Below are 23,234 nucleotides of genomic sequence, written 5' to 3'. Positions count from 1 at the left end.
AACAATAGGAAGCCATGTGAGCCACACGCTGGCTTATGAGAGATTTGTTCATTCGGCACATATTTGTGGAGCCAGGCACTGGGCTGAATTCCGAGCGCACAACAGTCTGTCCAACTCCTGTAATGATCGTGGTTAACCCTTGTGTACCTCCCTCTGAGTGTCCGGCAGTGTTCAAGGGCTTTGCATGTTTTAGCTCATCTCATCTCGTCTGCTTCAGAAGTCTTCAGGAGAACGCTGTGTTGTCCCAGTTTGCACATGAGGACACTGGGGCGTGAAGAGCTGTAGACACTCGCCCAGATAACACAGCTGATGGGTGATGGGGCCAGGATGGGCCAAGGTGGTTTGCCTCTAGAGTTCTGCCTTTAATCGTCACCCTCTACTGCTTCTGCCATGTTGCTCTTCCTCTTGTAGGATTCTAGTGGGGCAGGCAGGCAGTTTTTAAAAAAGCTATAAATTCACTGCAGTAGCCTCTCTGGAGGAAGTGGGAGGGCTGCAGCGAACAAGGATGGGGGTGGCCTCTTGAGAAGACCTCAAAGCCGAATCCGAGGATGAGAAGAATCAGCTGTGAGAGGAAGAAGATGTGGGCAGAGGCTCCAGGCAGGACAGAACAGGATGTGTGTAGGCCGTAGCGTGGGAAGGAGTGGGAAGGGGTGTGAATTTTGCCCTACAGGAAGGGAGAGGCTATGGGACAGTTGTAAACAGATGCACAATGAAATGTTATGGATTGACTGTGTCTCTCCAGAGAAAGACATATGGGAGTCCTAACCCCCAGGACCTCAGAATATGACCTTACTTATTTTGAATGAGTTGAATGAGATCATTAGGATGGGCTCTGTTCCAATAGGACTGTGTCCTCATATAAAGAGGAGATTTAGATCCAGGGAGACACAGGGAGAAGGCCATGCGACGATGAAGGCAGGGACCTGGGTGACCCGTCTGCGTCAAGGAACCCCAGATAGCCAGCAAACCAGCAGAGGCTCGGGGGCCGCGGGAAGCAGACCCTCCCTCACTGCCTGCAGGGAATACCAACCCTGCTGACACCTTCAGCTCAGACTCCGAGCCTCCAGAATTGTGAGATGATACATTTCTGTTATGCAAACTCTGCCCTCTCAGGAAAGGTCAAAGGTGAGTGAGAACTGACCGGTCCAGATCCCAAGAGCCAATCTCTTCCCAAGTGTGAAATATTTCCTTTATGAAGTCCAGTGCGCTACCTGACGGATGAACTGGACAAGCTGAAGTCTCGGCCACCCCTCATCCCCGCCCCCCAGTGGACTGTAAGCCTCCATCAGGCCCCCCAAGAGAGGGCATCGGATGGTCAAATCATAAAACAGAAGTCTCAGTCCTTGCTGTGCCCTATAGGCAACGCATTATTGGCTATATGAAACCCAGAAAGCAAAGAAAACCCCCAGTATGTAGAACTTCGTTTACATGATGGTGGAAAAGTCTCTGGAGTAAGAGAGGGTAAGCCTTGCTGCAGAAATACTTTTGAAGAGTCCTCTGAGTCACATTTGTTCGTGTCTATTTGGGCAAAACAGATGGCCCAATAGCCAAGCCCAGGGTCAGGAGGAGAGATATTTTCTACTCCTTGATGGAAAGAGTAACGTGGAATTTGTGGTTATTTAAAAAAATGGAACACACTTATCTACTGCTATCTACTATCTGCCTATAATGCCAGAGACTCGGGAGATGCCAGTTTGATCCCTGGATCAGGAAGATCCTCTGGAGTAAGAAATGGCAACCCACTCCAGTATTCTTGCCTGGAAAATTCTGTAGCTAGACAAGAGGAACCTGGCGAGCTAGAGGCCATGGGGTCGCAAAGAATCGGACGCAACTGAGCACGTGTGCAAAAACATGTTCTGCTGCGGATTGAATGGTGTCTCCCCCAAATGCATATGTTAAAGCACTCACTTCCAATGTGATGGTATTCAGAGACGGAGCCTTTGGGAGGTCTTGAGGGTGGAGACTTCATGATGGCATTTTTGTTCTTTTGAGAAGAGCTTGCTTAGTCTCTCAAATGTGAGGACACAGAGAGAAGGTGGCTAGCTACTGCTACTGCTGCTAAGTCACATCAGTCGTGTCCGACTCTGTGCGAACCCATATATGGCAGCCCACCAGGCTCCCCGTCCCTGGGATTCTCCAGGCAAGAACACTGGAGTGGGTTGCCATTTCCTTCTCCAATGCATGCATGCATGCTAAGGTGCTTCAGCTGTGTCCAACTCTGTGCAACCCTATGGACAGCAGGCCACCAACCTCCTCTGTCCATGGGATTCTCTAGGCAAGAAAACTGGAGTGGGTTGCCATTTCCTTCTCCGAGGTGGCTGTCTACAAGCCAGGAAAAGAAACCTCAGTGGAACTTGACCATGCTGGCATCCTGATCCAGACTTCCAGCCTCTAGAATTGTGAGAAAATTAACTTCTGGTGGTTAAACCACCCCTTTGGGTTATGGTAGTCAATCTAAGACACCTGCTTATAGGTGACCTAGAAGTCTCACCTTTAAACCAATAGAGCATGTCAGGAGACATTGTGCAGAGAACAAATGTGGTTGCTCAGGTAGGTTAAATTCAAGAAGGCATCAGGGACTTCCCTGGCAGTTCAGTGGTTGAGATTTCACCATTCAATACATGGGGTCCAGGTTCAGCCCCTGGTTGGGGAGGTAAGATCCCACAGGGCTCATAGCCAAGTAACCAAAACATAAAACAGAGCAGTATTGTAACAAAAAATTCAATAAAGACTTAAAAAATGGTCCACATAAATTTTTTTTTTTTTAAAGAGAGGCATCGGAGGAGAGTTGAATCTACTTCTGAGGGATGAAGTAGTTTGTCAGGTGGAGAAGAGGAGGAGAAAATTTCCAGGCAGAGGGAACAGTTGAGCAAAGGCAGGAAGGTATGAAAAGCCTGATTCCTTCTGCTCTTAATCTTGGAGGAAACACAACTTCAGAGCCTTCTTTAAGAGATGAATTTCCCACCACTTTGGGGTGTTGTGTCTGAGATGCTGGGTAGGTTTCTGTTTGGTGCCCACAACTTGGCTGGCAGCACTGGAAATGGAAAGCCCAAAGAGAATTTAATTTGAAAGGCTGTTTAGAAAAAGAGTGAAAGTGGGACCAATTTTCTCCCTGGGTCAGACACTGTTATTACAGAGCATCCCTCTTTGTAGCTCTGAAACAACAACAGAAGGCAGAGTCCACTTCCAAAACCAAAAGCAGGCTCCCATCTCCAGACGTGGTTTTGTTTCCTTTTGTGACCTTGACAGGTAGATGGGGCCTTTCTTTAAGACTTCTGATACTGGTTCAGGAAGAAAACCAGCTTGTCATTCAAGGAAACTGTGGGAAAGAAAACTCTTCCCCACCAATGGGGCTCCTAGGAGACTCTTCCTCTAGTGAATCAGGAACTAACAATGGAAATGGAAAATGGTGAGCACGTGGATGGTGACTGCAGCCATGAATTAAAAGATGCTTGTTCCTTGGAAGGAAAGCTATGACCATCCTACAAAGCATATTAAAAAGCAGAGACTTCCCTTTTCCAACAAAGGTCCATTTAGTCAATGTTATGATTTTTCCAGTAGTCTTGTACAGATGTGAGAGTTTGACCATAAAGAAGATTCTCCTGCAAGTCCTGCTCAGGAAGGCTCAGGTCTCACTTTGGGATATAAGAATCAGCAGCATTTATCATCCTGAAGATTCAGCCTAAATTGAGAGAGGAAAAAAAAAGGGGGGGAGGCCCATTTTTAACATCCTATTACATATAATAATACAAGCTGTCTCAGCAATAAGCAATATTTATAGGGTCTTAATTATGAGTACTGATGAACTGATGCTTTCAAATTGTGGTGCTGGAGAAGACTCTTGACAGTCCTTGAACAACAACGAGATCAAACCAATCAATCCTAAAGGAAATCAACCCTGACTATTCATTGGAAAGACTGAGGCTGAAGCTGAAGCTCCAGTACTTTGGCCACCTGATGTGAAGAACTGACTCATTGAAAGAGACCCTGATGCTGGGAAAGACTGAGGGCAGGAGGAGAAGGAGGTGACAGAGGATGAGATGGTTAGATAGCATCACTGACTTAATGGACATAAATTTGAGCAAACTCTGGGAGATAGCAGAGGACAGAGGAGCCTGGTGTGCTGCAGTCCATGGGGTCACAGAGTCAGAATACGACTTAGTGACTGAACAACAGCAACATCTTGGGGAATTCCCATTATTTTCAATGGTCAGTGTTTTTGTATTTGGACCATATACGAATATCTCTAAAATAATTCACTTCTTCCCTTTAATCCATATGAATGAAATATCTATATCTTTATCTCCAATGAATTTTGAAATTTCAGAGGCAAAAACTAAATGTTCATTCTGTTGCAGTGAACCTTTTTTTATTGTTGACTGGCTTTTCCTCAAAGTGGCATATATGCTAATTTAAAAAAAAAAACGTGAATGCAGATATACTTTTTAGATGAAAAGAATCAAAACTAACTTGATTTTCAAAATATTACAGTGCTCTCTAGAGAACTTTGGAGAGTCTCTAAGGGTAGAGAAAAGGGGAATGGAGAGTTCTGTCTCCTGGAGATTGAGAAATACAACATTTTTTTCACCAAAGCTGCTCTTGGCTCTCATGGGGCCATCTGGAGTGGGGGAAGCATTTGTGTGAAGACCTGGTGCTTAGTTGAGTGCCCTGTACAACATATCCAGACCATCTTCCCAGGCACACTGAGTGGGAAAAATCTGTCCCAGTGCTTTCCTTTTGGGTAGACAAGTTGGCTGAGGGGCGCTGTCTTGTTTCCAGCTCTTCTATCCCTGTGTAGACCTAGGCTTTCAGGGGGAAGAGCTGGAGAATTCATTTTAGTCCCCAAAACTGTTTTGTAAAAGTACACCAGACACCACCAGCTACTTCCAGGACTCAAATCTGGAAGGATAGCATTTTGTCTCCATTCAGACTCCCTTCAAATGGAAGATGGCAGGAGAAACAGAAAGAACAGCCTGATGACTTCTTTTGGGTAGTTTAGAGCTTTTAACTTTTTTTTTTTGAGCAGAGAAAGGTTCATTGCAAGGCCATACAAAGAGATGAGGTGGCTTATGCCCTAAAAAGCCTCGAGTTCCCCAAAGGGTTTTGGCAAAGCATTTTAAAAAGCTAGGCGAGGGAGGAGGGATTCCTCAGGTTACATGCACATTGACTTTTAGAAGAGAAACTTTCTTTAGCTTCAGAGATTTTTCAGTTACAAAATCCAAGACTTTTTGTTTTGGGAGCTAGCATACACATTTAGAAGAAAAGAGGGAAGAAAGGAAAAGAGGGGGGGATATTCTTAAAATCCACAAGAAAATAATCTTTTGCTGAACACAGACCATATAATGGAGTAGTAGTGAACTTCCTGATTTTCCAAATGGATGGATCTGTTCCCACTCTATTTTTAAGACCTTAAATTGGAGGTTGTACTGAAAGCTGATACTGAAATGTTGAAGGCTATTGCTTTTAGGCAGAGAATTATTTTTAATTTTTATAAGGCAGTTTCTTTCTCGAAGAATCACACGGAAGCAAGGCATGTCAGCTGAAGGTTCTCTCAGCTTCACTCTGGTATTATATGAGCTGCCCACCAGCCCCGTGAGAACCAGTATTCACACCCTCCCCCACACCAGAGCTCTGCCAGTTACTTTGTCTCTTGTGTCTTGTTAAAGTTGCTGGTTGACTTCTCCAGGGAGCTGAGTCCCTCTGTTTTTCCTTTCAGAGATGCCAAGTGATACCCTAGCTTTCCCTCCACGGAGTATTTTTGTGTATTAGACTAAGTATAAGGACCACTACTTGGCTCCTAATTTTTTTAAAAAAATTATTTTCATTTACTTACTTTGCTGTGTTGGGTCTTGATTGTGTCGCAAGCAGTAGAGTGCAGGCTAAGTAGTTGCAGCACATGAGGTCTCTAGCTGTGGCCCACAGGCATAGTTGCCCTTTGGCATGTGGGATCTTAGTTCCCTGACCAAGGACTGAACCCGAGTCCCCTGCATTGCACAGCAAGTTCTTAAGCACTGGACCATCAGGGATGTCCCCTGGCCTCTGGTTTAATCCCAAAGATTCCACATCTACATTTCCCGGGACCTCTTCCTCTCTTCTTCCAGCTACGCTTCTGGTGCACTTTTTCTTTCTCTTTTGACATCAGAGTATTCCACCTAGTCAGTGTCTCTGGATTTGCTTGCATCCGTTGGTGACTCACCCTTATTTCTCTCTGTTTGGAAGCCTTGAATTTTATTTCTTGTTGCCCTCCTTTGGGCTTTCCTTGTGACTCAGTGGTAAAGAATCTGCTTGCAATGCAGGAGATGTGCGTTCGATCCTTGGGTCTGGAAAATCCCCTGGAGGAAGAAATGGCAACCCATATCCAGTATTATCCCACGGACAGAGGAGCCTGGTGGGCTATGGTCCATGGGAATCCGACCAAAGAGTCGGACATGAATGAGCGACTGAGCATGCACGCGTGTCGCCCTCCTTCATCCCAACATCTCGTTACTTTCTTTCAAACTCTCTGTGGTTCTTGGGGGCCCCATGTCTGCCAGGGAGAAGCGAGAAAGCCCCTGGGCCATGTTTCAAAAGACACATCAGGAAATTCTGAACGTGTTTTGAAACTTCTACTAATTCTGTGGGATTACGGAGGTTTATACACCACATTCCACTTTTCTCCCTTGGTATTCTCACATCCTTCCGAAATGTCAAAGGGGCTAGATTTTCCTTATCCAGATATTAAACATGTATGAAAACTCTAGGGGAGGCGGATTAAGATGCTCAGTCTGGTTTCCCTTTTCAAATGTACTGTGTAGGACTATTATGTAGATTTCCATTATTATTTGGCAATAGTGTACACATATAATTGTAGCTTTTTATCTCTTGTTTTTAAAAAGTTTTGTGATGAACCAATAGGTCACATTTATCAAGTACTAAGATTATGCCAGGCATGGCGTTCAGTACTTTCTGTGGCTTAGTTCATTTGACCCTGATACGACCTGAGAGGTAGGGTCTATTATTATCCATGTTTAATAGGTAAGAGATGCTGGATAGAGAGCTGGGTCTTCTTACAGATTTATGACTGTTTTTGTTGATGATAAACTTCTCCGAAAGAAGTGGAAATCTGGGGTGAATTTGGTCAAATATTCAGTTTGTTGTTGTTGTTTAGTTGCTGAGTTGTGTCGACTCTTTGTGACCTCTTGGACTGTAGCCCTCCAAGCTCCTCTGTCCATGGCATTTTCCAGGCAAGAATACTGGAGTGGGTTGCCATTCCCTTCTCCAGGGGATCATACTGACCCAGGGATCAAACCTGAGTCTCCTGCATTGCAGGCAGGTTCTTTACCGTTTGAGCCACTAGGGAAGTCTACTATATGGATTGAGTATCAAAAAAAAAAAAAAAACACCTGCGGGAAAAATCATTTTGTTTAAGTGCCAGACTCTTCAGCTTTACGTATGAGGGTCAGAGCGAGAATTAATGCACACCGAGGTGAGTGGGGACAGGACTGGCTGGTCCCACAGCTGATGGGTAGGAGTTGTAGACTCTGGCTCAGTATTTGAAGCCCTTGCCCATGCATAGTGTTGCCCTGAATGGCCTGAGCTGCCTTAGGGGGTTGGAAGAGCTTGACTCTGAAGCTTTACCGGGGTCCCCAACAACAACCTTGTGGAGTGTCCCAAGGGGTTTCCATCCCCAAGAGCCATGTGTCTAAGACCCCTTTAAATGCACAAATGGTACAATTTGGAGGGCCCTCTTAGCTTTCCCTCTTTACCAGTCTCCAAGAATCCTCCAAGCAAGGATGGCTCTGCCTCAAACATACGCACAGTGCAGCAATGCATTGAAGGTTCTCAAGCAGGTTAGATCCCCTAATCCCCTTTTCCTCTGCTGCCAGACTACCTCTCCTTCCGGCTTCCTGGCTTCTGTTATATCGCCACCATCGTCCGGCTTTCCACTCTGCGTCTTGGCGTCTCCCATTCAAACGTCCCTATTGCTAATTTTCCTCCTCTCTCTTGCTACCGTATGCTGCCCCTCCCATTCAGAACTTAATGAACAACGTGCCTCAGTCTGCTGGTCCCCATTATGAGCCCCTTTCACCCACTTCATGACAGATGACTGCCCTGCAAATTATTTGGCCACAGAAGGTTTATTCACCCAACATCTAGTCTTGTCTTGAGGATGGTGTTCCACTAAGCACACACAGGGAAATGCTGCTTTACACAGTGCTGCATATGGTTTGTTTGTTCTTACCTGCGTTTCCTTTTTTAAAATTTAAATATTTATTTAGTTATTTATTTTGGCTGTGCTGGGTAGTTGTTGCTGAGCAAGGGCTTTCTCTCATTGCTCTGGGTGGGGGCTACTCTCTAGTTGTGGTGCACAGGCTTCTCATTGCAGAAAGCAGACCCCAGGGCACTCGGGCTTCGGTGGTTGCAGCGAGTGGGTTCCATAGTTGTGGCACATCAACTTGGTTACCCTGCAGCACGTGGAATCTTCCTGGATCAGGGATCGAATTGGTGTGCTTTGCATTGCAAGGCAGATTCTTAACCACTGGACCACCAGGGAAGCCCTTTTGTCTCCACTTCTTGGTCCACATAATTTATCCTCATAACTAGTTGGCCGAGACAGATAAACTCACACACGTATACTTACCCCGAGAGGGCTCCCATCTTCAAGTACTTATTATAGTCGTCTCTCTCCCTTAATTGAACTCGTCTGGGGTCCAGAGCAGCAGAGTTCAGCATTTTCTTATCCTCTCTGCACTCACTAGTTGAAACGCTTGAACTTATTTATTTGTTGATTTGCTGATTGTCTGCCTTCACCCAGTTCTAAGTCTGAGATGGCAGCTCCTTATCTGGTATCCCCCCCGGGGCCCATCCATCAATATGCTGCCTGAGACTGAGAGCCAGCCTGCGAGCATTTGAGAAGTGAATGGTGATGTATCCGTCTCCCTAACTCCACTTCGAGTTACAGAGCAAGAACTGGGTCTTAGTATACGTCTGCAATTCGAGAATGACTTCTAGCCAGAGCCTGTGGACTCTGGACCTGTCCCTCTCCAGAGCGCCGTAATTCAGAGGCACCTCAGTTGAACAGACCCCATGGGTCTTCATTTCAATCAGTCTCATTGGATTTGTTTTGACTGGAGATCTTGTTGCCTCTTTTTAAAAAGCTCCCCGGGGCGCTTTTGAGCACTCGAGACCTCTTGGCAGGCCAGGCATTTCACCCCATCAGGAAATCTCATCAAAATGGCATTAGGTTTTGCACATCAGGAAAAGAAAAATCCTCCAAGAGATGTTGCTGTTCTCTAGTTTGGTTTTGGATGTAGGTAGTGAAGCCCATTCGGAAGGCATTTTGACCACATGTGAGCTGGATGGCAGAATCTCCCAATAAAAAATGATACGAAAAATAAGAGTGGGAAAGAGATCTCCCTTCCTCCCCACCTCCAGAGGAATTTCTCTAGGTACAGGCCAAAACGGATTTCAAGAGAAGAGCGAAACACCAGTTTGGGGTGTGAGGCTTCTGTCTCCAAGGGCTGAGGAGTAGCCAAGCAGGCTAGCCAGACTGCGACTTGCCCTCCCGTGGAGGGTCTTGCCATGTACTTTTTTGATCTGGCCTCCTCCGGGCTCCACCTTGTAAACACTTGAAAACCGCATCATGGCGGAACTACTTTTATTCTAGGTTCGTACTTACACAAGATTCCCCAGGCATTTTTCACATCATTTGGTCTAGACTTCCTTCCAGAAGAAAAGGACATAGTTTCCCCTCCTTACGGGGGTAGCTTCTGAAGCTCTTCATTTACTTTTTAAAAGTTGATTAGTTAATTTTTTGGCTGTGCCCCACGGCCCGTGGGATCTTAGTTCCCCGACCAGGGATCAAACCCATGTCCCCTGTAGTGGAAGCATGGAGTCTTAATAGGACTTCCAGGAAAGTCCTTGAATTTATTTTTTTAATTTTTGTTTTATATTGAAAGATAGTTGATTTACAGTATTGTGATGGTTTCAGGTGTACAGCAAAGTGCTTCAGTGATTCAGATACATGGATTCATTCTTTTCCAGATTCTTTCCCATATAGGTTGTTACAGAATATTGAGTGGAGTTATGGAGTGTGTGTATGTTAATCCCAAACTCCTAAGTTATCCCGCTGCCTCTCCCTTTTGGTTACCCCACGTTTCTTTTCTAAGTCTGTCCCTGTTTATAATAAGCTCGTTTGTGTCACCCCGATGCTCTTTAAGCCCCTGTTGTCACCAGGGTCCGGGTCTCCCCAGCTGCGCTTCCGCTCGCGCCTTCCACGCTTCCGGTCTCAGCGCAGGGCTGAGCGCTCTAGGAATGGCCGAGCAGCGCCGAGGCGGACGCGGAGGCGGCGGGACCCAGCTTCCCCACGGCCCTGGCCGCTCTGCCTTCTTCCCGGGTCGTCTTCCGGTCTCACGCTCTGGTGCGTCTCTCCTTTCAGAGGTGTGAACATGTATGCCATGCTGACCGGGACCCTGCCTTTCACAGTGGAGCCGTTCAGCCTGAGGGCCTTGTACCAGAAGATGGTGGACAAAGAAATGAACCCGCTCCCCGCCCAGCTCTCCACAGGTAACGCGCCTGCCGCTCCAGGGTCCAGGGTCCTGCAGCTTTGGTGTCTGGACGACCCTGTGACTGCCCTCTGTCTCTTCCTAGTATGAAAACGAAGTCTCCAGAAACGGTTGGGTTTCCCATTTCTAAGGACACACTTCCCTTCATCTCCTCTGAGTCCTTACCTTGTCCTTTATAATCCTGACCCCCCCCGCCCCAACTTCCTCCTTCCTCCTCCTGCACACAGTACACACCTATCAAAAGGATCATATAGTCTCCCTTGGAAAAATAATTGCACGCTGAGTTGCGTTAAAACTCACCATATTATAATGTTGACTCAGAAAAAAGAAGGTCGATCATCACATTGCTATTGTGTGTTCCTTAGTCAACTCACCGTAAAGAACTATTAGTTTCATTCGAGTTTATTCTGGGATTTGTTTAGTAATGTGAGTTTCAAAGTCTGTTCAAAAGCTTTTAAATATATATGGGTTCAGTTACTTGATTAGACTGAATCCTCAGGTGTGTTTGGAAATTACTCTCAAACTTTAGCTGGTTCACATTTCAGTAAACAGTTCATGTTAAGGTTTGGTTTCAGATCCAGGAAATGAGTGCAATTTGTTCTTTTGTTTGGTTTGCAATTCACTTCAAGTTCCCGGCCTCCGCTTGGCCTTGATGGTCATTTAATTGGCTCCTTAGAATAAACTCAGCTTCACTGAGATAAGGCATGTGGCCAAAAAAGAAAAAAAGGAGTAATTATTTGATTTCAACTTATGATACATGGTTCAAATATGGCATTTTTGTTTGACTACTATTAGGTTTTTTGGTGGTGTTTTTTTTTTGCTTGAGTTTATAAAGCATCCATGAAGCTGACCTAGAATTTATGCTTGCCAAATAGCACCCAAGCTGAAATGCATTCTTCTATAATTATCTAATTTGGCTCATTCTTTCACCTCTGCTGAGGCGTGTTGAATCTCTGGAGGCTGAAAGCAAAGCAGGCATTATGTGCTTGGAAAAATGAGTTATGTTTCTGTTGTTATAAAAGGAATAGTTCTGCACTGAGACCTATAACTTGTGGAGTTAGAAAATGTGCAAAATGTTGATCAAATTGTTTTGTTTAGGTTTTAGAGCTTGCCAGAATGTTGAAAGTGCTGCATTGGAAGCACATTCATTCATTCATATTTCACATTTACTCACTTATTCCACAAGTCGATCCTGGGCATCAACTTGGTGCTAGAGATGTTCTAGGCACCAGGAAGACAAAACAGTCTCTATCCATGTACAGCTTACATATCAGCAGAGGAGGCAAAAAATAACAGATAAACACATGTGATGTTTAGTAGTTTAAGTGTTCTAAAGAAAGTTGGAAAGGGGCTTCTCCGGTGACTCCGTGGTAAAGAATCCACCTGCCAATGCAGGAGACTCGGGTTCAATCCCCGGTCCGGGACGATCCCACCTGCCTCAAAGCAACTAAGCCCCTGTACCACAACTACTGAGCCTGTGCTCTGGAGCTGGAAACTGCAGCTCCTGAGTCCATGCACTGCAGCTCCTGAAGCCCACACGCCATCGAACCTCTGCTCCACAAGAAAGAGAGGCTTGTGCGCTGCAACTAGAGAAATGCCGTGCAGCAATGAAGACCCAGAACAGCCAAAAACAAAGAAGATAAACCAGGATACGGGGACGGAGAATAAAGATACAGTTGGGTTTTTTGTTTTTTAGCCACTTAAGGTTTATGAAAAACTTCTGGTTGTGGTGTAAGTGTGGACTCATACGCAGTTGTGAGAAATTATGCAGAGATATGTTTACGCTTCACCCAGTTCCCCCCGTTGATAGGCTCTCAAATAACTGCAGTTTAGTGTTGCCACTAGGACTCGGTTAAAGGCCGTTGACCTTATTCAGATGAACATGCGCTTGTGTTGGCGAGTATTTAATTCTCTGCAGTGTCATCACCACATGTGTAGATTCATGTGATGATTAAGTCAAGATATGGAACAATTCCATGACCAGAATTCCTTATCTTACCCTTCTGTAGCCTCAGCCAGCTCCCTGCCTCCCACCTTGCCTAACCCCTGGCCACCACTAACCTGTTCTCCAATTCTGTAATTTTGTCTTTTCAAAAATCCAATATAGTTGTATCTCTTCTTTTCACTTAGCATAATTCCTTTGGGATCCATCCAAGTCGTTTCACACACCAATCCTTTGTTTATTTTTTTCTTACTGAGTAGTAGTCCATGGTATAGATTTACCATAGTGTATGTATTTACCTACAGAAGTATATTGAGTTGTTTCCAGATACTATGAATAAATCTGCTGTCAATATTTATATACAGGTTTTGTGAGAACATGTTTTCACTTGTCTGAGTGACATAGCTGGGTTGTATAATAAGTGTATAATTGGTTTTGTAAGCAACTGCTACATTTCTGTTCTGAGTGGCTGTACCATTTGCGTTCTTTCTAGCAAGGCATGAGTGATCCAGTTTCTCTGCATCCTTGCCAGCATTTGGTACTCTCACTGTTTTTAATTTTAGCCATTCTGATAGGGATATAATGATACCTCATTGTGGTAACAAGTAAGATTTAACACTTACAAATAAATGCAGTCTTTCAATGTAGTCTCTTAAAGAGTTTTATAATCATAGGGCTGCCATCTTTCAGAGTGATTTTGAAGTTCCTCTTATTGTTCAGAGCCTCTTTTGTCTAAAGTGTCCCAATACAAAGAATAATAGGAGGTAGGAGGTTGTTTCTAACTTCATGCCTGGAAAAAGCAGACAGTGTTCACTTTGAATTCCAGTGAGACCCTGAAGAGCTAGAGCTGCTTCTCATTGTACTTACTAGTCAGGATGCCTAGGTTATGCTGCAGTAACAAATAGCCCCCTGATCTCAGTGGCATAAGACAACAAAGATTCTTTTCTTCTTGTTGGTTGTGCCATGTAGCATGCAGAATCTTAGCTCTCTGAGCAGGGATTGAACCTATACCCCCTGCCTTGGAAGCTCGGAGTCCTAATCACTGAACAACTAGGGAATTCAACCAAGATTTATGTCTCATTCATGCTACATATCTGTGGAGAGTTGGATCAGAAGTTGATCCCTCCCTGCTCATTCTTGTCAATCAGGCTCCCAGACCAGTGGATAGTGCAGCCACTATTTCAAATGTGTCTGATCTGAGCAGAGGGAAACAGAAATCTAGGAGGTCTGTTTTCAGCAGTGAAATCTCCCACCAACATTCCACTCATAACTTGTAACTTTCTAAAACATTTCACATGGCTTCACCCAGCTAAAGGAGCTGAGGAAATGCAATCCTACCATGTGTCTGGAAGGTGAAAAGCCAGAAATATCTGATTAAGTGGCATTACTTGTGTGAGCCACAGGCTGTGGGAAGAGGGGGTCCCTGCCATCGGCACTGGGGTGGGTCGGGCAGCGGGGCAAGGACAGGCAGACTAAAACCGCAAGGAAATCAGTTTCATTGCTTCTGAACCAACCTTGTTTTTATCCCAGTACTATTACTTAGCAGGCTAGGCTCTAGGTGCCTTCTTATTGTGACAATTCAATTTGCCTTCAAAGAAGTAAAAGTTGCACCCTGAAAATATCTTTTTTTTTAAGTCCGAAGAGAACAGAAGAAATATTAGAAATGTTCCAAGCAATTTTGGTATCATTGGAGTTGATATCCAGTCTCACGTAGCTCTTGCTTGGAACAGACAGTTTTGACATTGGCCTTAAACTCTGAACTGAACTTAAACTCTGTGTGTGCTTTTTAGAGATCTTCATATCTGTACAGGACCTTGTAGTCTTGATTGGTCAAGCATGAACAAGCATGAAATGCATTTTTATATCTGATTTTATGATATAGGAATTTGGACATGCCCTCCGCCCCTTTTGACTTCCCTAATGGCTCAGTGGGAAAGAATCTGCCTGTGATGCAAGAGACCTGGATTCGATCCCTGGGTTGGGAAGATCCCCTGGAGAAGGGCATGGCAACCCCCTCCAGTATTCTTGCTTGGAGAATCTCATGGGCAGAGGACCCTGGTGGGACAGTCCATGGGATTGCAAAGAGTTAGACATAACTGAGCTACTAACACTTTCACTCCCCTCTTTTATTCTCTTACTATTCTGACACAGAGGGTTAAAGCCTGAGATGAGTAAATGTTTCAGTTCAGTTCAGTTCAGTCGCTGAGTCGTGTCCAACTCTTTGCGACCCCATAGACTGCAGCACGCCAGGCCTCCCTGTCCATCACCAACTCTCAGAGTCCACCCAAACCCATGTCCATTGAGTCAGTGATGCCATCCAACCATCTCATCCTCTGTCATCCCCTTCTCCTCCTGCCTTCAATCTTTCCCAGCATCTGGGTCTTTTCAAATGAGTCAGTTCCTCGCATCAGGTGGCCAAAGGATTGGAGTTTCAGCTTCAGCATCAGTCCTTCTAATGAATATTCAGGACTGATCTCCAATAGTAAGATATGTAAATATCTACCCATCTCAGGCTTTAACCTTTTGTGCCAGGTTTGTGCTATCAAGCATAGTGTTGGCACATAGTAGTTGTTCAGGGAATCTGAGTCCCTGGCCTGGCCCTTGTGTTAAAGTGTGTGGTCTGGGAAGCCAGCCCACAGACTCATTTGGCTACTCAGCTATGAGATCTGGCCCGATCCAGTAGGGCCCAGAACTGCACCCTTGATGGTGAGGAAGCTCAGGTCATCTTCTCTGGTTTATAGAGTGAAGGACATGAGTTCTGGGGATCAGCCACTGCTTTCCATCAGCCCCCTGCTTCTCCAGCTCTTTGTTATTTGCACCCCAAGTTGACCACTTTTTCCTTCCACCATGCTGGCGCACCCTCATCTGTGGTACCATGTGACACCAGCTTGTTCACATCCCAGAATACTAGCTTCCAGCACAGGAGTGGCTGCTGTTTATTGAATGGCCATGGGTAAGTGCTTTTCATAGCGTCTTCTGTTCTCATAACAACTCTGTAAGTTAAGCTCTATTATTCCCAATTTATCAAGGAGGAAACTGAGTCCCAGCAAGATTATATAGCTTCTCCAGTTTTTTATTTACTTCCCCTTGACCCCCAAATCTGAACTTCCCTCCTGTACTGAGTTGCTTCTTTGAAAGTGAAAGTGAAAGTCACTCAGCTGTGTCTGATTCTTTGCAACCATGGACTCTACAGTCCATGGAATTCTCCAGGCCAGAACACTGGAGTGGGTAGCCTTTCCCTTCTCTAGGGGATCTTCCCAACCCAGGGATGGAACCCAGGTCTCCCACATTGCAGGCAGATTCTTTACCAGCTGAGCTATGAGGGAAGCCCAAGAATACTGGAGTGGGTAGGCTATCCTTTCTCCAGCAGATCTCCCCAACCCAGGAATCAAACTGGGGTCTCCTGCCTTGCAGGTGGATTCTTTACCAACTGAGCTATGTATAAAGGGTTGCTTTTCTATTTTTTCTTACTTTATTTTGTGTAAGATGCCCCCCCTCCCTTCCCCACTGCAGATTTGGCAGTGTTATCTATTGTCCTCATGTTTTGAGTAATATCAAAACCAAAATATCCAAATTGAGAATGTGCCATTTTATTAAGTGTCTCATTACAACATCTTTATTAATTTATATCACTCATACTTGTAATGGTCTCTCCACATCTACTGTATAACAATACTCTTTTTTTAGATGAAGTTGGAAGAATTTTTGCCAAATTTGAGCTGAAAAAGAGCACAGTGTTATTGCCCTTTGAGTCTGTTCTGCATGCTTTCCAAGAATCGTCCCTCTTCCCCACCATGTAGTTCGAAAGCTTAAGCTGTTGGGATCTTTCCAATTCTGGCTTCCAGAGTTTCTCTTTGTGCTTGTTGGTGCTTGTACATCACAGAGTTGTGAATGCCTTTCACAGCTTCCATGTTTACCTTTTCATCACTACACCTCAAGGAAGGCATTTTGAACACATTCCAGATACTCACTTTAGATCAAGCGGGTTTTGCCCCATGAAGTCACTGAGGTGATACTAAAGGCGGGATGTTAGCATCTGCGACGAATGTGTCAGTGCTAATTGATTTTACGTGAAAAGATGCTCAGCATCACTCATTATTAGACAGATGCAAATCAAAGCGACAGTGAGGTATCCCCTCACACTGGTCAGAATGGCCATCATCAAAGAGTCTACAAATAATGAATGCTGGAGAGCATGTGGGAAAAAAAGGGACCATCCTACACTGTTGGTAGGAATGTGAAGTGGTGCAGCCACTATGGAGGACAGTATAGAGGTTCCCTAAAAACTAAAACTAGTCATTACCATGCGTGTGTGTGTGCTGCCACTTCAGTCTTGTTGACTCTGCGACCCCATGGACTGGAGCCCACCAGGCTGCCATGTCCATGGGATTCTCCAGGCAAGAGTACTGGAGTGGGTTGCCATGCCCTCCTTCAGGAGACCTTCCCGACCCAGGGATCGAACCTACATCTCCTGGGTTGCCTGCATTGTAGGTGGTTTCTTTACCCCCACGCCACTGGGGAAGCCAGAATTACCATATGACCCATCAGTCCCACTCCTGGGCATGTATCTGGAGAATACTCTAATTTGAAAAGATACATGTTTGTAGCAGTATTATTTACAATAAGCAAGACAAGGAAGCAACCTAAATGTTCATTGACAGATGACTAGATAAAGAAATTGTGGTACACACACACACACACACCACTGGAATGCTACTTAGCCATAAAAAGGAAGGAAATAATGCCATTGCAGCAACTTAGGTAGGCCTAGAGATTATCATAAAAAGTCAGACAGCTAGAGACAAATATCATATGTTATCACTTATATGTGAAATCTAAAAAAAAAGAATGATTTAAATGAATTTATTTATAAAACAGAAACAGATTCACAGATGTGGAAAACAAACTTATAGTTACCAAAGGGCAAAGGGAGGAGGGATAATTAGGAGTTTGGGATTAACAGATACACACGACTATATATAAAATAAACAAGGTCCTACTGTATAGCACAGGAACTATAGTCATTATCTTGTAATAAACTATAATGATGAGAATCTAAAAAGAATTTATATAGATAGGGTGAAAAGGATTTCCGAGAAGCCTCAATCATCAAATAATTGCTGTTGCTGCTTTCTCCTGGGAGCTGATGGGGAAGGAGCCTCTGGTACAGGTGAGATCTCTCTCAACATCCCACGGGCTGCAATAGAACAAAGAATTTGATGGCTTCGCCTGCCTCATGGGGCTCTTTCCCAAGGCACGGGGTCTTGGAGCTCACACAGGTCAGCCCAGGCTCCAGAAAGCTGATGCTTGGAGGAAGCAGGTTTTGCACCGGAGGAGTGTGTACCTTCTGTGACACGGAGCGCAGAGAGGGACTGCACCCTGGGTGGGTCATCCCTATGCCTTGCTCCGAATGGAGACCCCAAGCGTTAGCTTAGAAGTGCTGGGTGGGATGTGTAGCCATGGCCCCCACAGCTTTCCAGAACAGTGGAAAATATTTTTATGCCTTTTGCTCATGAGTCATAGGGATATTCAGGACCCTCACACAGACTTCAAAGAGCTCCAAAGATGTGTTCAAAATCCTTTTTGGATACTAATGCAATATTTGCAATGTCCAAAGAAAGAAAATTCACTGGTAGAGATCTGAACTAAAATTACTTGTGCTCATCAGTGATTTGTGATGGCGCAGAGTGCTTGGTTCTGAAAATAGAACAAAAACTCACATCCAGTCTGTTCTTAGCTCTTTGGGGTAAAATCATACTCTGAAAAAGCCTGGGTTGCTGTTTAGGTCCTTTGAGGGTAAGCAACAGAGATGTCCAGTTTTCTGCTGATGGGTGGGTCTGTGTTCCCTCCCTGTAGTTTGGCAGGGGTAATGGCAACCTCCTTCTAAAGGACTTAGGCCAGTACACCGTGGCTCCTGGAACCCGCGGCAGGCCAGTGTCTTCCCATGCCTCTGCTGGAGACTCCTAGACACTCACAGGTAACTCTGGCTCAGTCTCTTGTGGGGTCACTGCTCCTTTCTCCTGGGTCCTGGTGTGCACAAGGTTTTGTTTGTGCCTTCTAGGAGTCTGTTTCCCTAGTCCTGTGGAGGTTCTGTAATCAAATCGCACTGGCCGTCAAGTCAAATTCCCTGGGGGTTCTCAGTCTCTTCGCCAGATCCCCAGGTTGGGAAGTCTGCTGTGGACCCTAGAACTTTTGCAGCAGTGAGAGAACTTCTTTGGGATAACTGTTCTCCAGTTTGTGGGTTTTCTGGTTGGCAGCTCTATGGTGGGGCTGATGGCGACCTCCTCCAAGAGGACTTAAGCCACATGCTGCACCTCCAAGGCCTGCTGCAGCCAGAGCCCCTGTCCCCATGGCAGGCCACTGCTGACCCATGCCTGCACAGGAGACATGCAAACACTCAAAGGCAGGTCTAGCCCAGTCTCTTCTGGAGTCTCTGGGTCCTGGTGCGCACAAGCTTTTGTTTGAGCCCTCTTAGTATTTCTGGTGGTTATGGGGTTTAATTCTCAACACTAGTTCACCCCTCCTACTGTCTTGTTGGAGCTTCTCCTTTGCCCTTGGATGTGGGATATCTTTTTTTGGTGGGATCCAACATTCTCCTGTCGATGACAATACTGATCAAGAAGATAGCAGAGAAGTACTTGTGGAAAATTCTTTATGAAATGGGAATACCAGATCACCTTACCTGCGTCCTGAGAAACTGTATGCAGGTCAAGAAGCAACAGTTACAACTGGACACGGAACAACAGACTAGTTCCAAATTGGGAAAGGAATATGTCTGTATATTGTCACCCTGCTTACTTAACTTATATGCAGAGTACATAATGAGAAATGCTGGGCTGGATGAAGCACAAGCTGGAATCAGGATTGCCAGGAGAAATGTCTGTAACCTCAGATATGCAGATGACACCACCCTTATGGCAGAAAGTGAAGAGGAACTAAAAGGCCTCTTGATGAAAGTGAAAGAGGAGAGTGAAAAAGTTGGCTTAAAACTCAGCATTCAAAAAACTAAGATCATGACATCTGGTCCCATCTCTTCATGGCAAATAGATGGAGAAACAATGGAAACAGTGAGAGACTTTATTTTGGGGGTCTCCAAAATCACGGCAGATGGTGACTGCAGCTATGAAATTAAAAGACGCTTGCTCCTTGGAAGAAAAGTTATGACCATCCTAGACAGCATATTAAAAAGCAGAGGCATTACTTTGCCAACAAAGGTCCGTCTAGTCAAAGCTATGGTTTATCCATTAGTCATGTATGGATGTAAGAGTTGGACCGTAAAGAAGGCTAAGCACCAAAGAATTGATGCTTTTGAGCTGTAGTGTTGGAGAAGACTCTTTAGAATCCCTTGAACTGCAAGGAGATCCAGCCTGTCAATCCTAAAGGAGATCAGTCCTGAATATTCATTGGAAGGGCTGATGCTGAAGCTCCAATACTTTGGCCACCTGATGCGAAGACTGACTCATTGGAAAAGACCGTGATGCTGGGAAAGATTGAGGGCAGGAGGAGATGACAAGGGATTGATGACAAGATGACAAGAAGAGACAAGAAGATGACACAGAGGACAAGACGGTTGGATGGCATCACTGACCCAATGGACGTGAGTTTCATGATGGACAGGGAGGCCCGGCGTGCTGCAGTCTATGGGGATGCAGAGTCGGACACAGCTGAGCGACTGAACAATGACAACAGCAGAGATGTCTCAGAAACATCATTAACTGAAGAGTCTCCTGGTTTCAACTCATTATGCTCACAGTCTTTTTTTCTTTGACCAATAGATGCCCCGATTAAGCATCCAAATGACCTTACAATATAGGGAAGTGGAGCGAAGGGAGGTAGAGGTTCCAACAAGAGAGACCCCTCTTTTACAGCCCCATTTGCTCTTCAGAGCACTGAAGAACATTGTAGAAAAGTTGTATTTGGAGACCGAGCTATAAAACTTAGAATATTAAATACCTCTCATGTCTGCATTGTCATCTACACATATATTTTTACCCATTGCATTCTCAAAAGGAAATGGCCTTCCAGTGGCCTCATCCACTGCTTGGAAACCTTCGTGGAAGGGTTACCTGGTGGCCTGACCTAGCAAAAGTTTTTTCTTTGGGGTTGGTTCTGGCATCAGAGTTAGCCCCTCTTGACAGCTTCATTTTTACCTTGCAAAGATGGTTGACCATAATACCCATCTTTCTTCAAAGGACAGTTTTAAAATGACAACTGAAGCCTGTGAGAAAGTGACAGTTTTTATGACTTTTCTTTGAAAGGTTAGATTATCCTATTGATATTATTCAGTCGCCAAGTCATGTCCAACTTTTTTGCAGCCCCTTGGACTGCAGCACGCCAGGCTCCTCTGTCCTTGACTATCTCTCGGAGCTAGCTCAAATTCATGTTCATTGAATCAGTGATGCCATCCAATCATCTCATCCTCCGTCACACCCTTCTTCTGCCCTCGATCTTTGCCAGCATCAGGGTCTTTTTCAGTGAGTTGGCTCTTCGCATCAGGTGGCCTAAGTATTGGAGCTTCAGCTTCAGCATCAGTCCTTCTAATGAGTATTCAGGGTTGATTTCCTGTAAGATTGATTGGTTTCATCTCCTTGCTTTCCAAGGAACTCTCAAGAGTCTTCTCCAACACCACAGTTTGAAAACATCAATTCTTTAGTGCCCTGCATTCTTGATGGTCCATTTCTCATATTTGTACATGACTACTGGAAAGACAATAGCCTTAGCTATATGGATTATCTTAGGAAACTAAAAAATAGCTTTAGAGAAAAAGATTTAAAAAGTTTGGTGACCAAGCAAATTAAGATTCGTTTCCACAAAGTTTTATTTGGTATATTGGAAATGGGATATCATGTACAAAGTTCCATAAAAGAATATTTTTTCTATTGCAAGGGTACTATCACAGTGCTTTATAAAATGAGTATACATAAGAAAACATCCTGGTCCCCAAACTCAAGCAAGAGAGAGCATCTTCATTTTCAGGGAATCCCGGGCAGTCTTTGTCCATATGAGGACCTGCATATTCTCATGCTCAACAGTTTTGGAGCCTGTGACCTTCACGTGCATTATAAACATTTTCTTTAGTGTTGTATTCTTGTCTCCATTGAAATAATCTTAAAGGATGCATGTGTAGCACAGGGAACTCTACTCAGTATTTTGCAATCATCTATAAGGGAAAGGAATCTGGAAAAGAATCTGAGTCTTGGTTGTGGCATGCGTGATCTTTTAGTTGTGACATGTGGGATCTAGTTCCTTGACAAGGGATTGAACCCAGGCCTTCTGCATTGGGAGAGCACAGAGTCTTAGTTGCTGGACTGCCAGGGAATTCCATATATATATATATATATATATATATATATGGTGGTGTAGACGCTAAGTCATGTCCAACTCTTTGTGACCCCATGGACTGTAGCCCTCTGGGCTCCTTGGTCCATGGGATTCTCCAGGCAGGAGTACTGGAATGGGTTGCCATGCCCTCCTCGAGGAGATCTTCCCGACCCAGGGGTCAAACCTGCATCTCTCACATCTCCTGCATTGGCAGGTGGGTTCTTCACCACTAGTGCCACCTGAAAGGCCTATGTATAAATTCCTTAAAACCTACCTTGAGATCCAGCGTTGTCCTTTTACATTCGTCCATTCCTCTTTGGCTCACCTTTAGTGGTGAACCACAAGAGAAACCACAAGGGGTTTGGGGAAGTATGGTATGTGGGGAGACTGCTTTACCATGTTCCAGATACCTCCTTGGACAGATATCTTATACTCTGGATGAGTGGCCCCCCAAGATCCTGAAAATAGATGAGCAGTGGCCTGGGAGGTGTGGTGGGTCACCTGCCTCGGTCTGCCTTCAGCCTGTAACACGTGTGACGTTTGCCCAATGTCTTCACAGGAGCCGTGAACTTCCTGCGTTCTCTCCTGGAACCAGATCCTGTGAAGAGGCCCAACATTCAGCAGGCACTGGCGAATCGCTGGCTGAATGAGAATTACGTGGGCAAAGTGCCGTGTAACATCACCTATCCCAACAGGTACTAAGTGCACGCAGAGGGACCCCTCCTCAGGCGAGATGGGGCCTGTCTTACAAGCCCTGAATAGTTGTGGAGAGGATGCTCTGTGTGACTCAAGGGAAAGCTACATCTTCTCTTGGCTGCCCTGCCCCTCTCTGCACCCACAGGTCTGCATGTGGGGCTCCCCTCCATGCACCAGGAGAAGTGTAGGCAGGGCCATCCCACATGGTTGTGCAGAGTGCACCCTTCACGGGGCACCTGCCAGAGGGTACATGGGGGCTGAAGTCCAGGCTACTTTCCCCTCCTCAAACCTGCTGCTGAAGGCCTGTGTCTTTCTTGAGCGGCACCTCTTTCTAATTCACACGAGGGACTGTTTAGACGAGCTAAGGCCTGAGTGAGCAAGTGAGTGTGTGTGTGTGTGTCTGAGTATGCTTGTTTGTGGGTGTCTGTGTGTGAGTGTATGTGTTTCAGTATGTGAATCTGTGTTTGAGTGTGTGAGGATAAGTGAGTGTGTATGTGTGTCTGTTGGAGGGTCTGTGTATCTGTTTGAGTGTGTGTGTGTCTGAGTATGCCTCTTTGTGTGTGTGAGTGTATGTGTTTCAGTGTGTGAATCTGTGAGTGTGTGAGGGTATGTGAGTGTGTACGTGTGTCTGTTGGAGTGTCTGTGAGTGTAACTGTGTGTGTGTGTCTGAGTATGCCTGGTTGTGGATGTCTGTGTCTGTATGTGTTTCAGTGTGTGAATCTGTGTTGAGT

General features: G+C 45.2%; 1 protein-coding gene across 1 annotated transcript in view; it reads left to right on the top strand.

Annotated features, from left to right (window-relative positions):
• The window catches only part of HUNK (hormonally up-regulated Neu-associated kinase), a 130,632-nt gene that overhangs the window by 72,089 nt on the left and 35,309 nt on the right, over positions 1-23,234 (top strand). The window contains exons 5-6 of the mRNA XM_068982214.1: positions 10,418-10,545; positions 22,367-22,502. Coding sequence (XP_068838315.1) covers positions 10,418-10,545; positions 22,367-22,502 — 264 coding nt within the window. The remainder of the gene's footprint in view (positions 1-10,417; positions 10,546-22,366; positions 22,503-23,234) is intronic.

Source organism: Capricornis sumatraensis, chromosome 1 (assembly GCF_032405125.1).
Source record: "Capricornis sumatraensis isolate serow.1 chromosome 1, serow.2, whole genome shotgun sequence".
Taxonomy (NCBI): Eukaryota; Metazoa; Chordata; class Mammalia; order Artiodactyla; family Bovidae; genus Capricornis; species Capricornis sumatraensis.
Note: the sequence above shows the minus strand (reverse complement) of the source record. Positions and strands in the feature narration are given on the sequence as shown.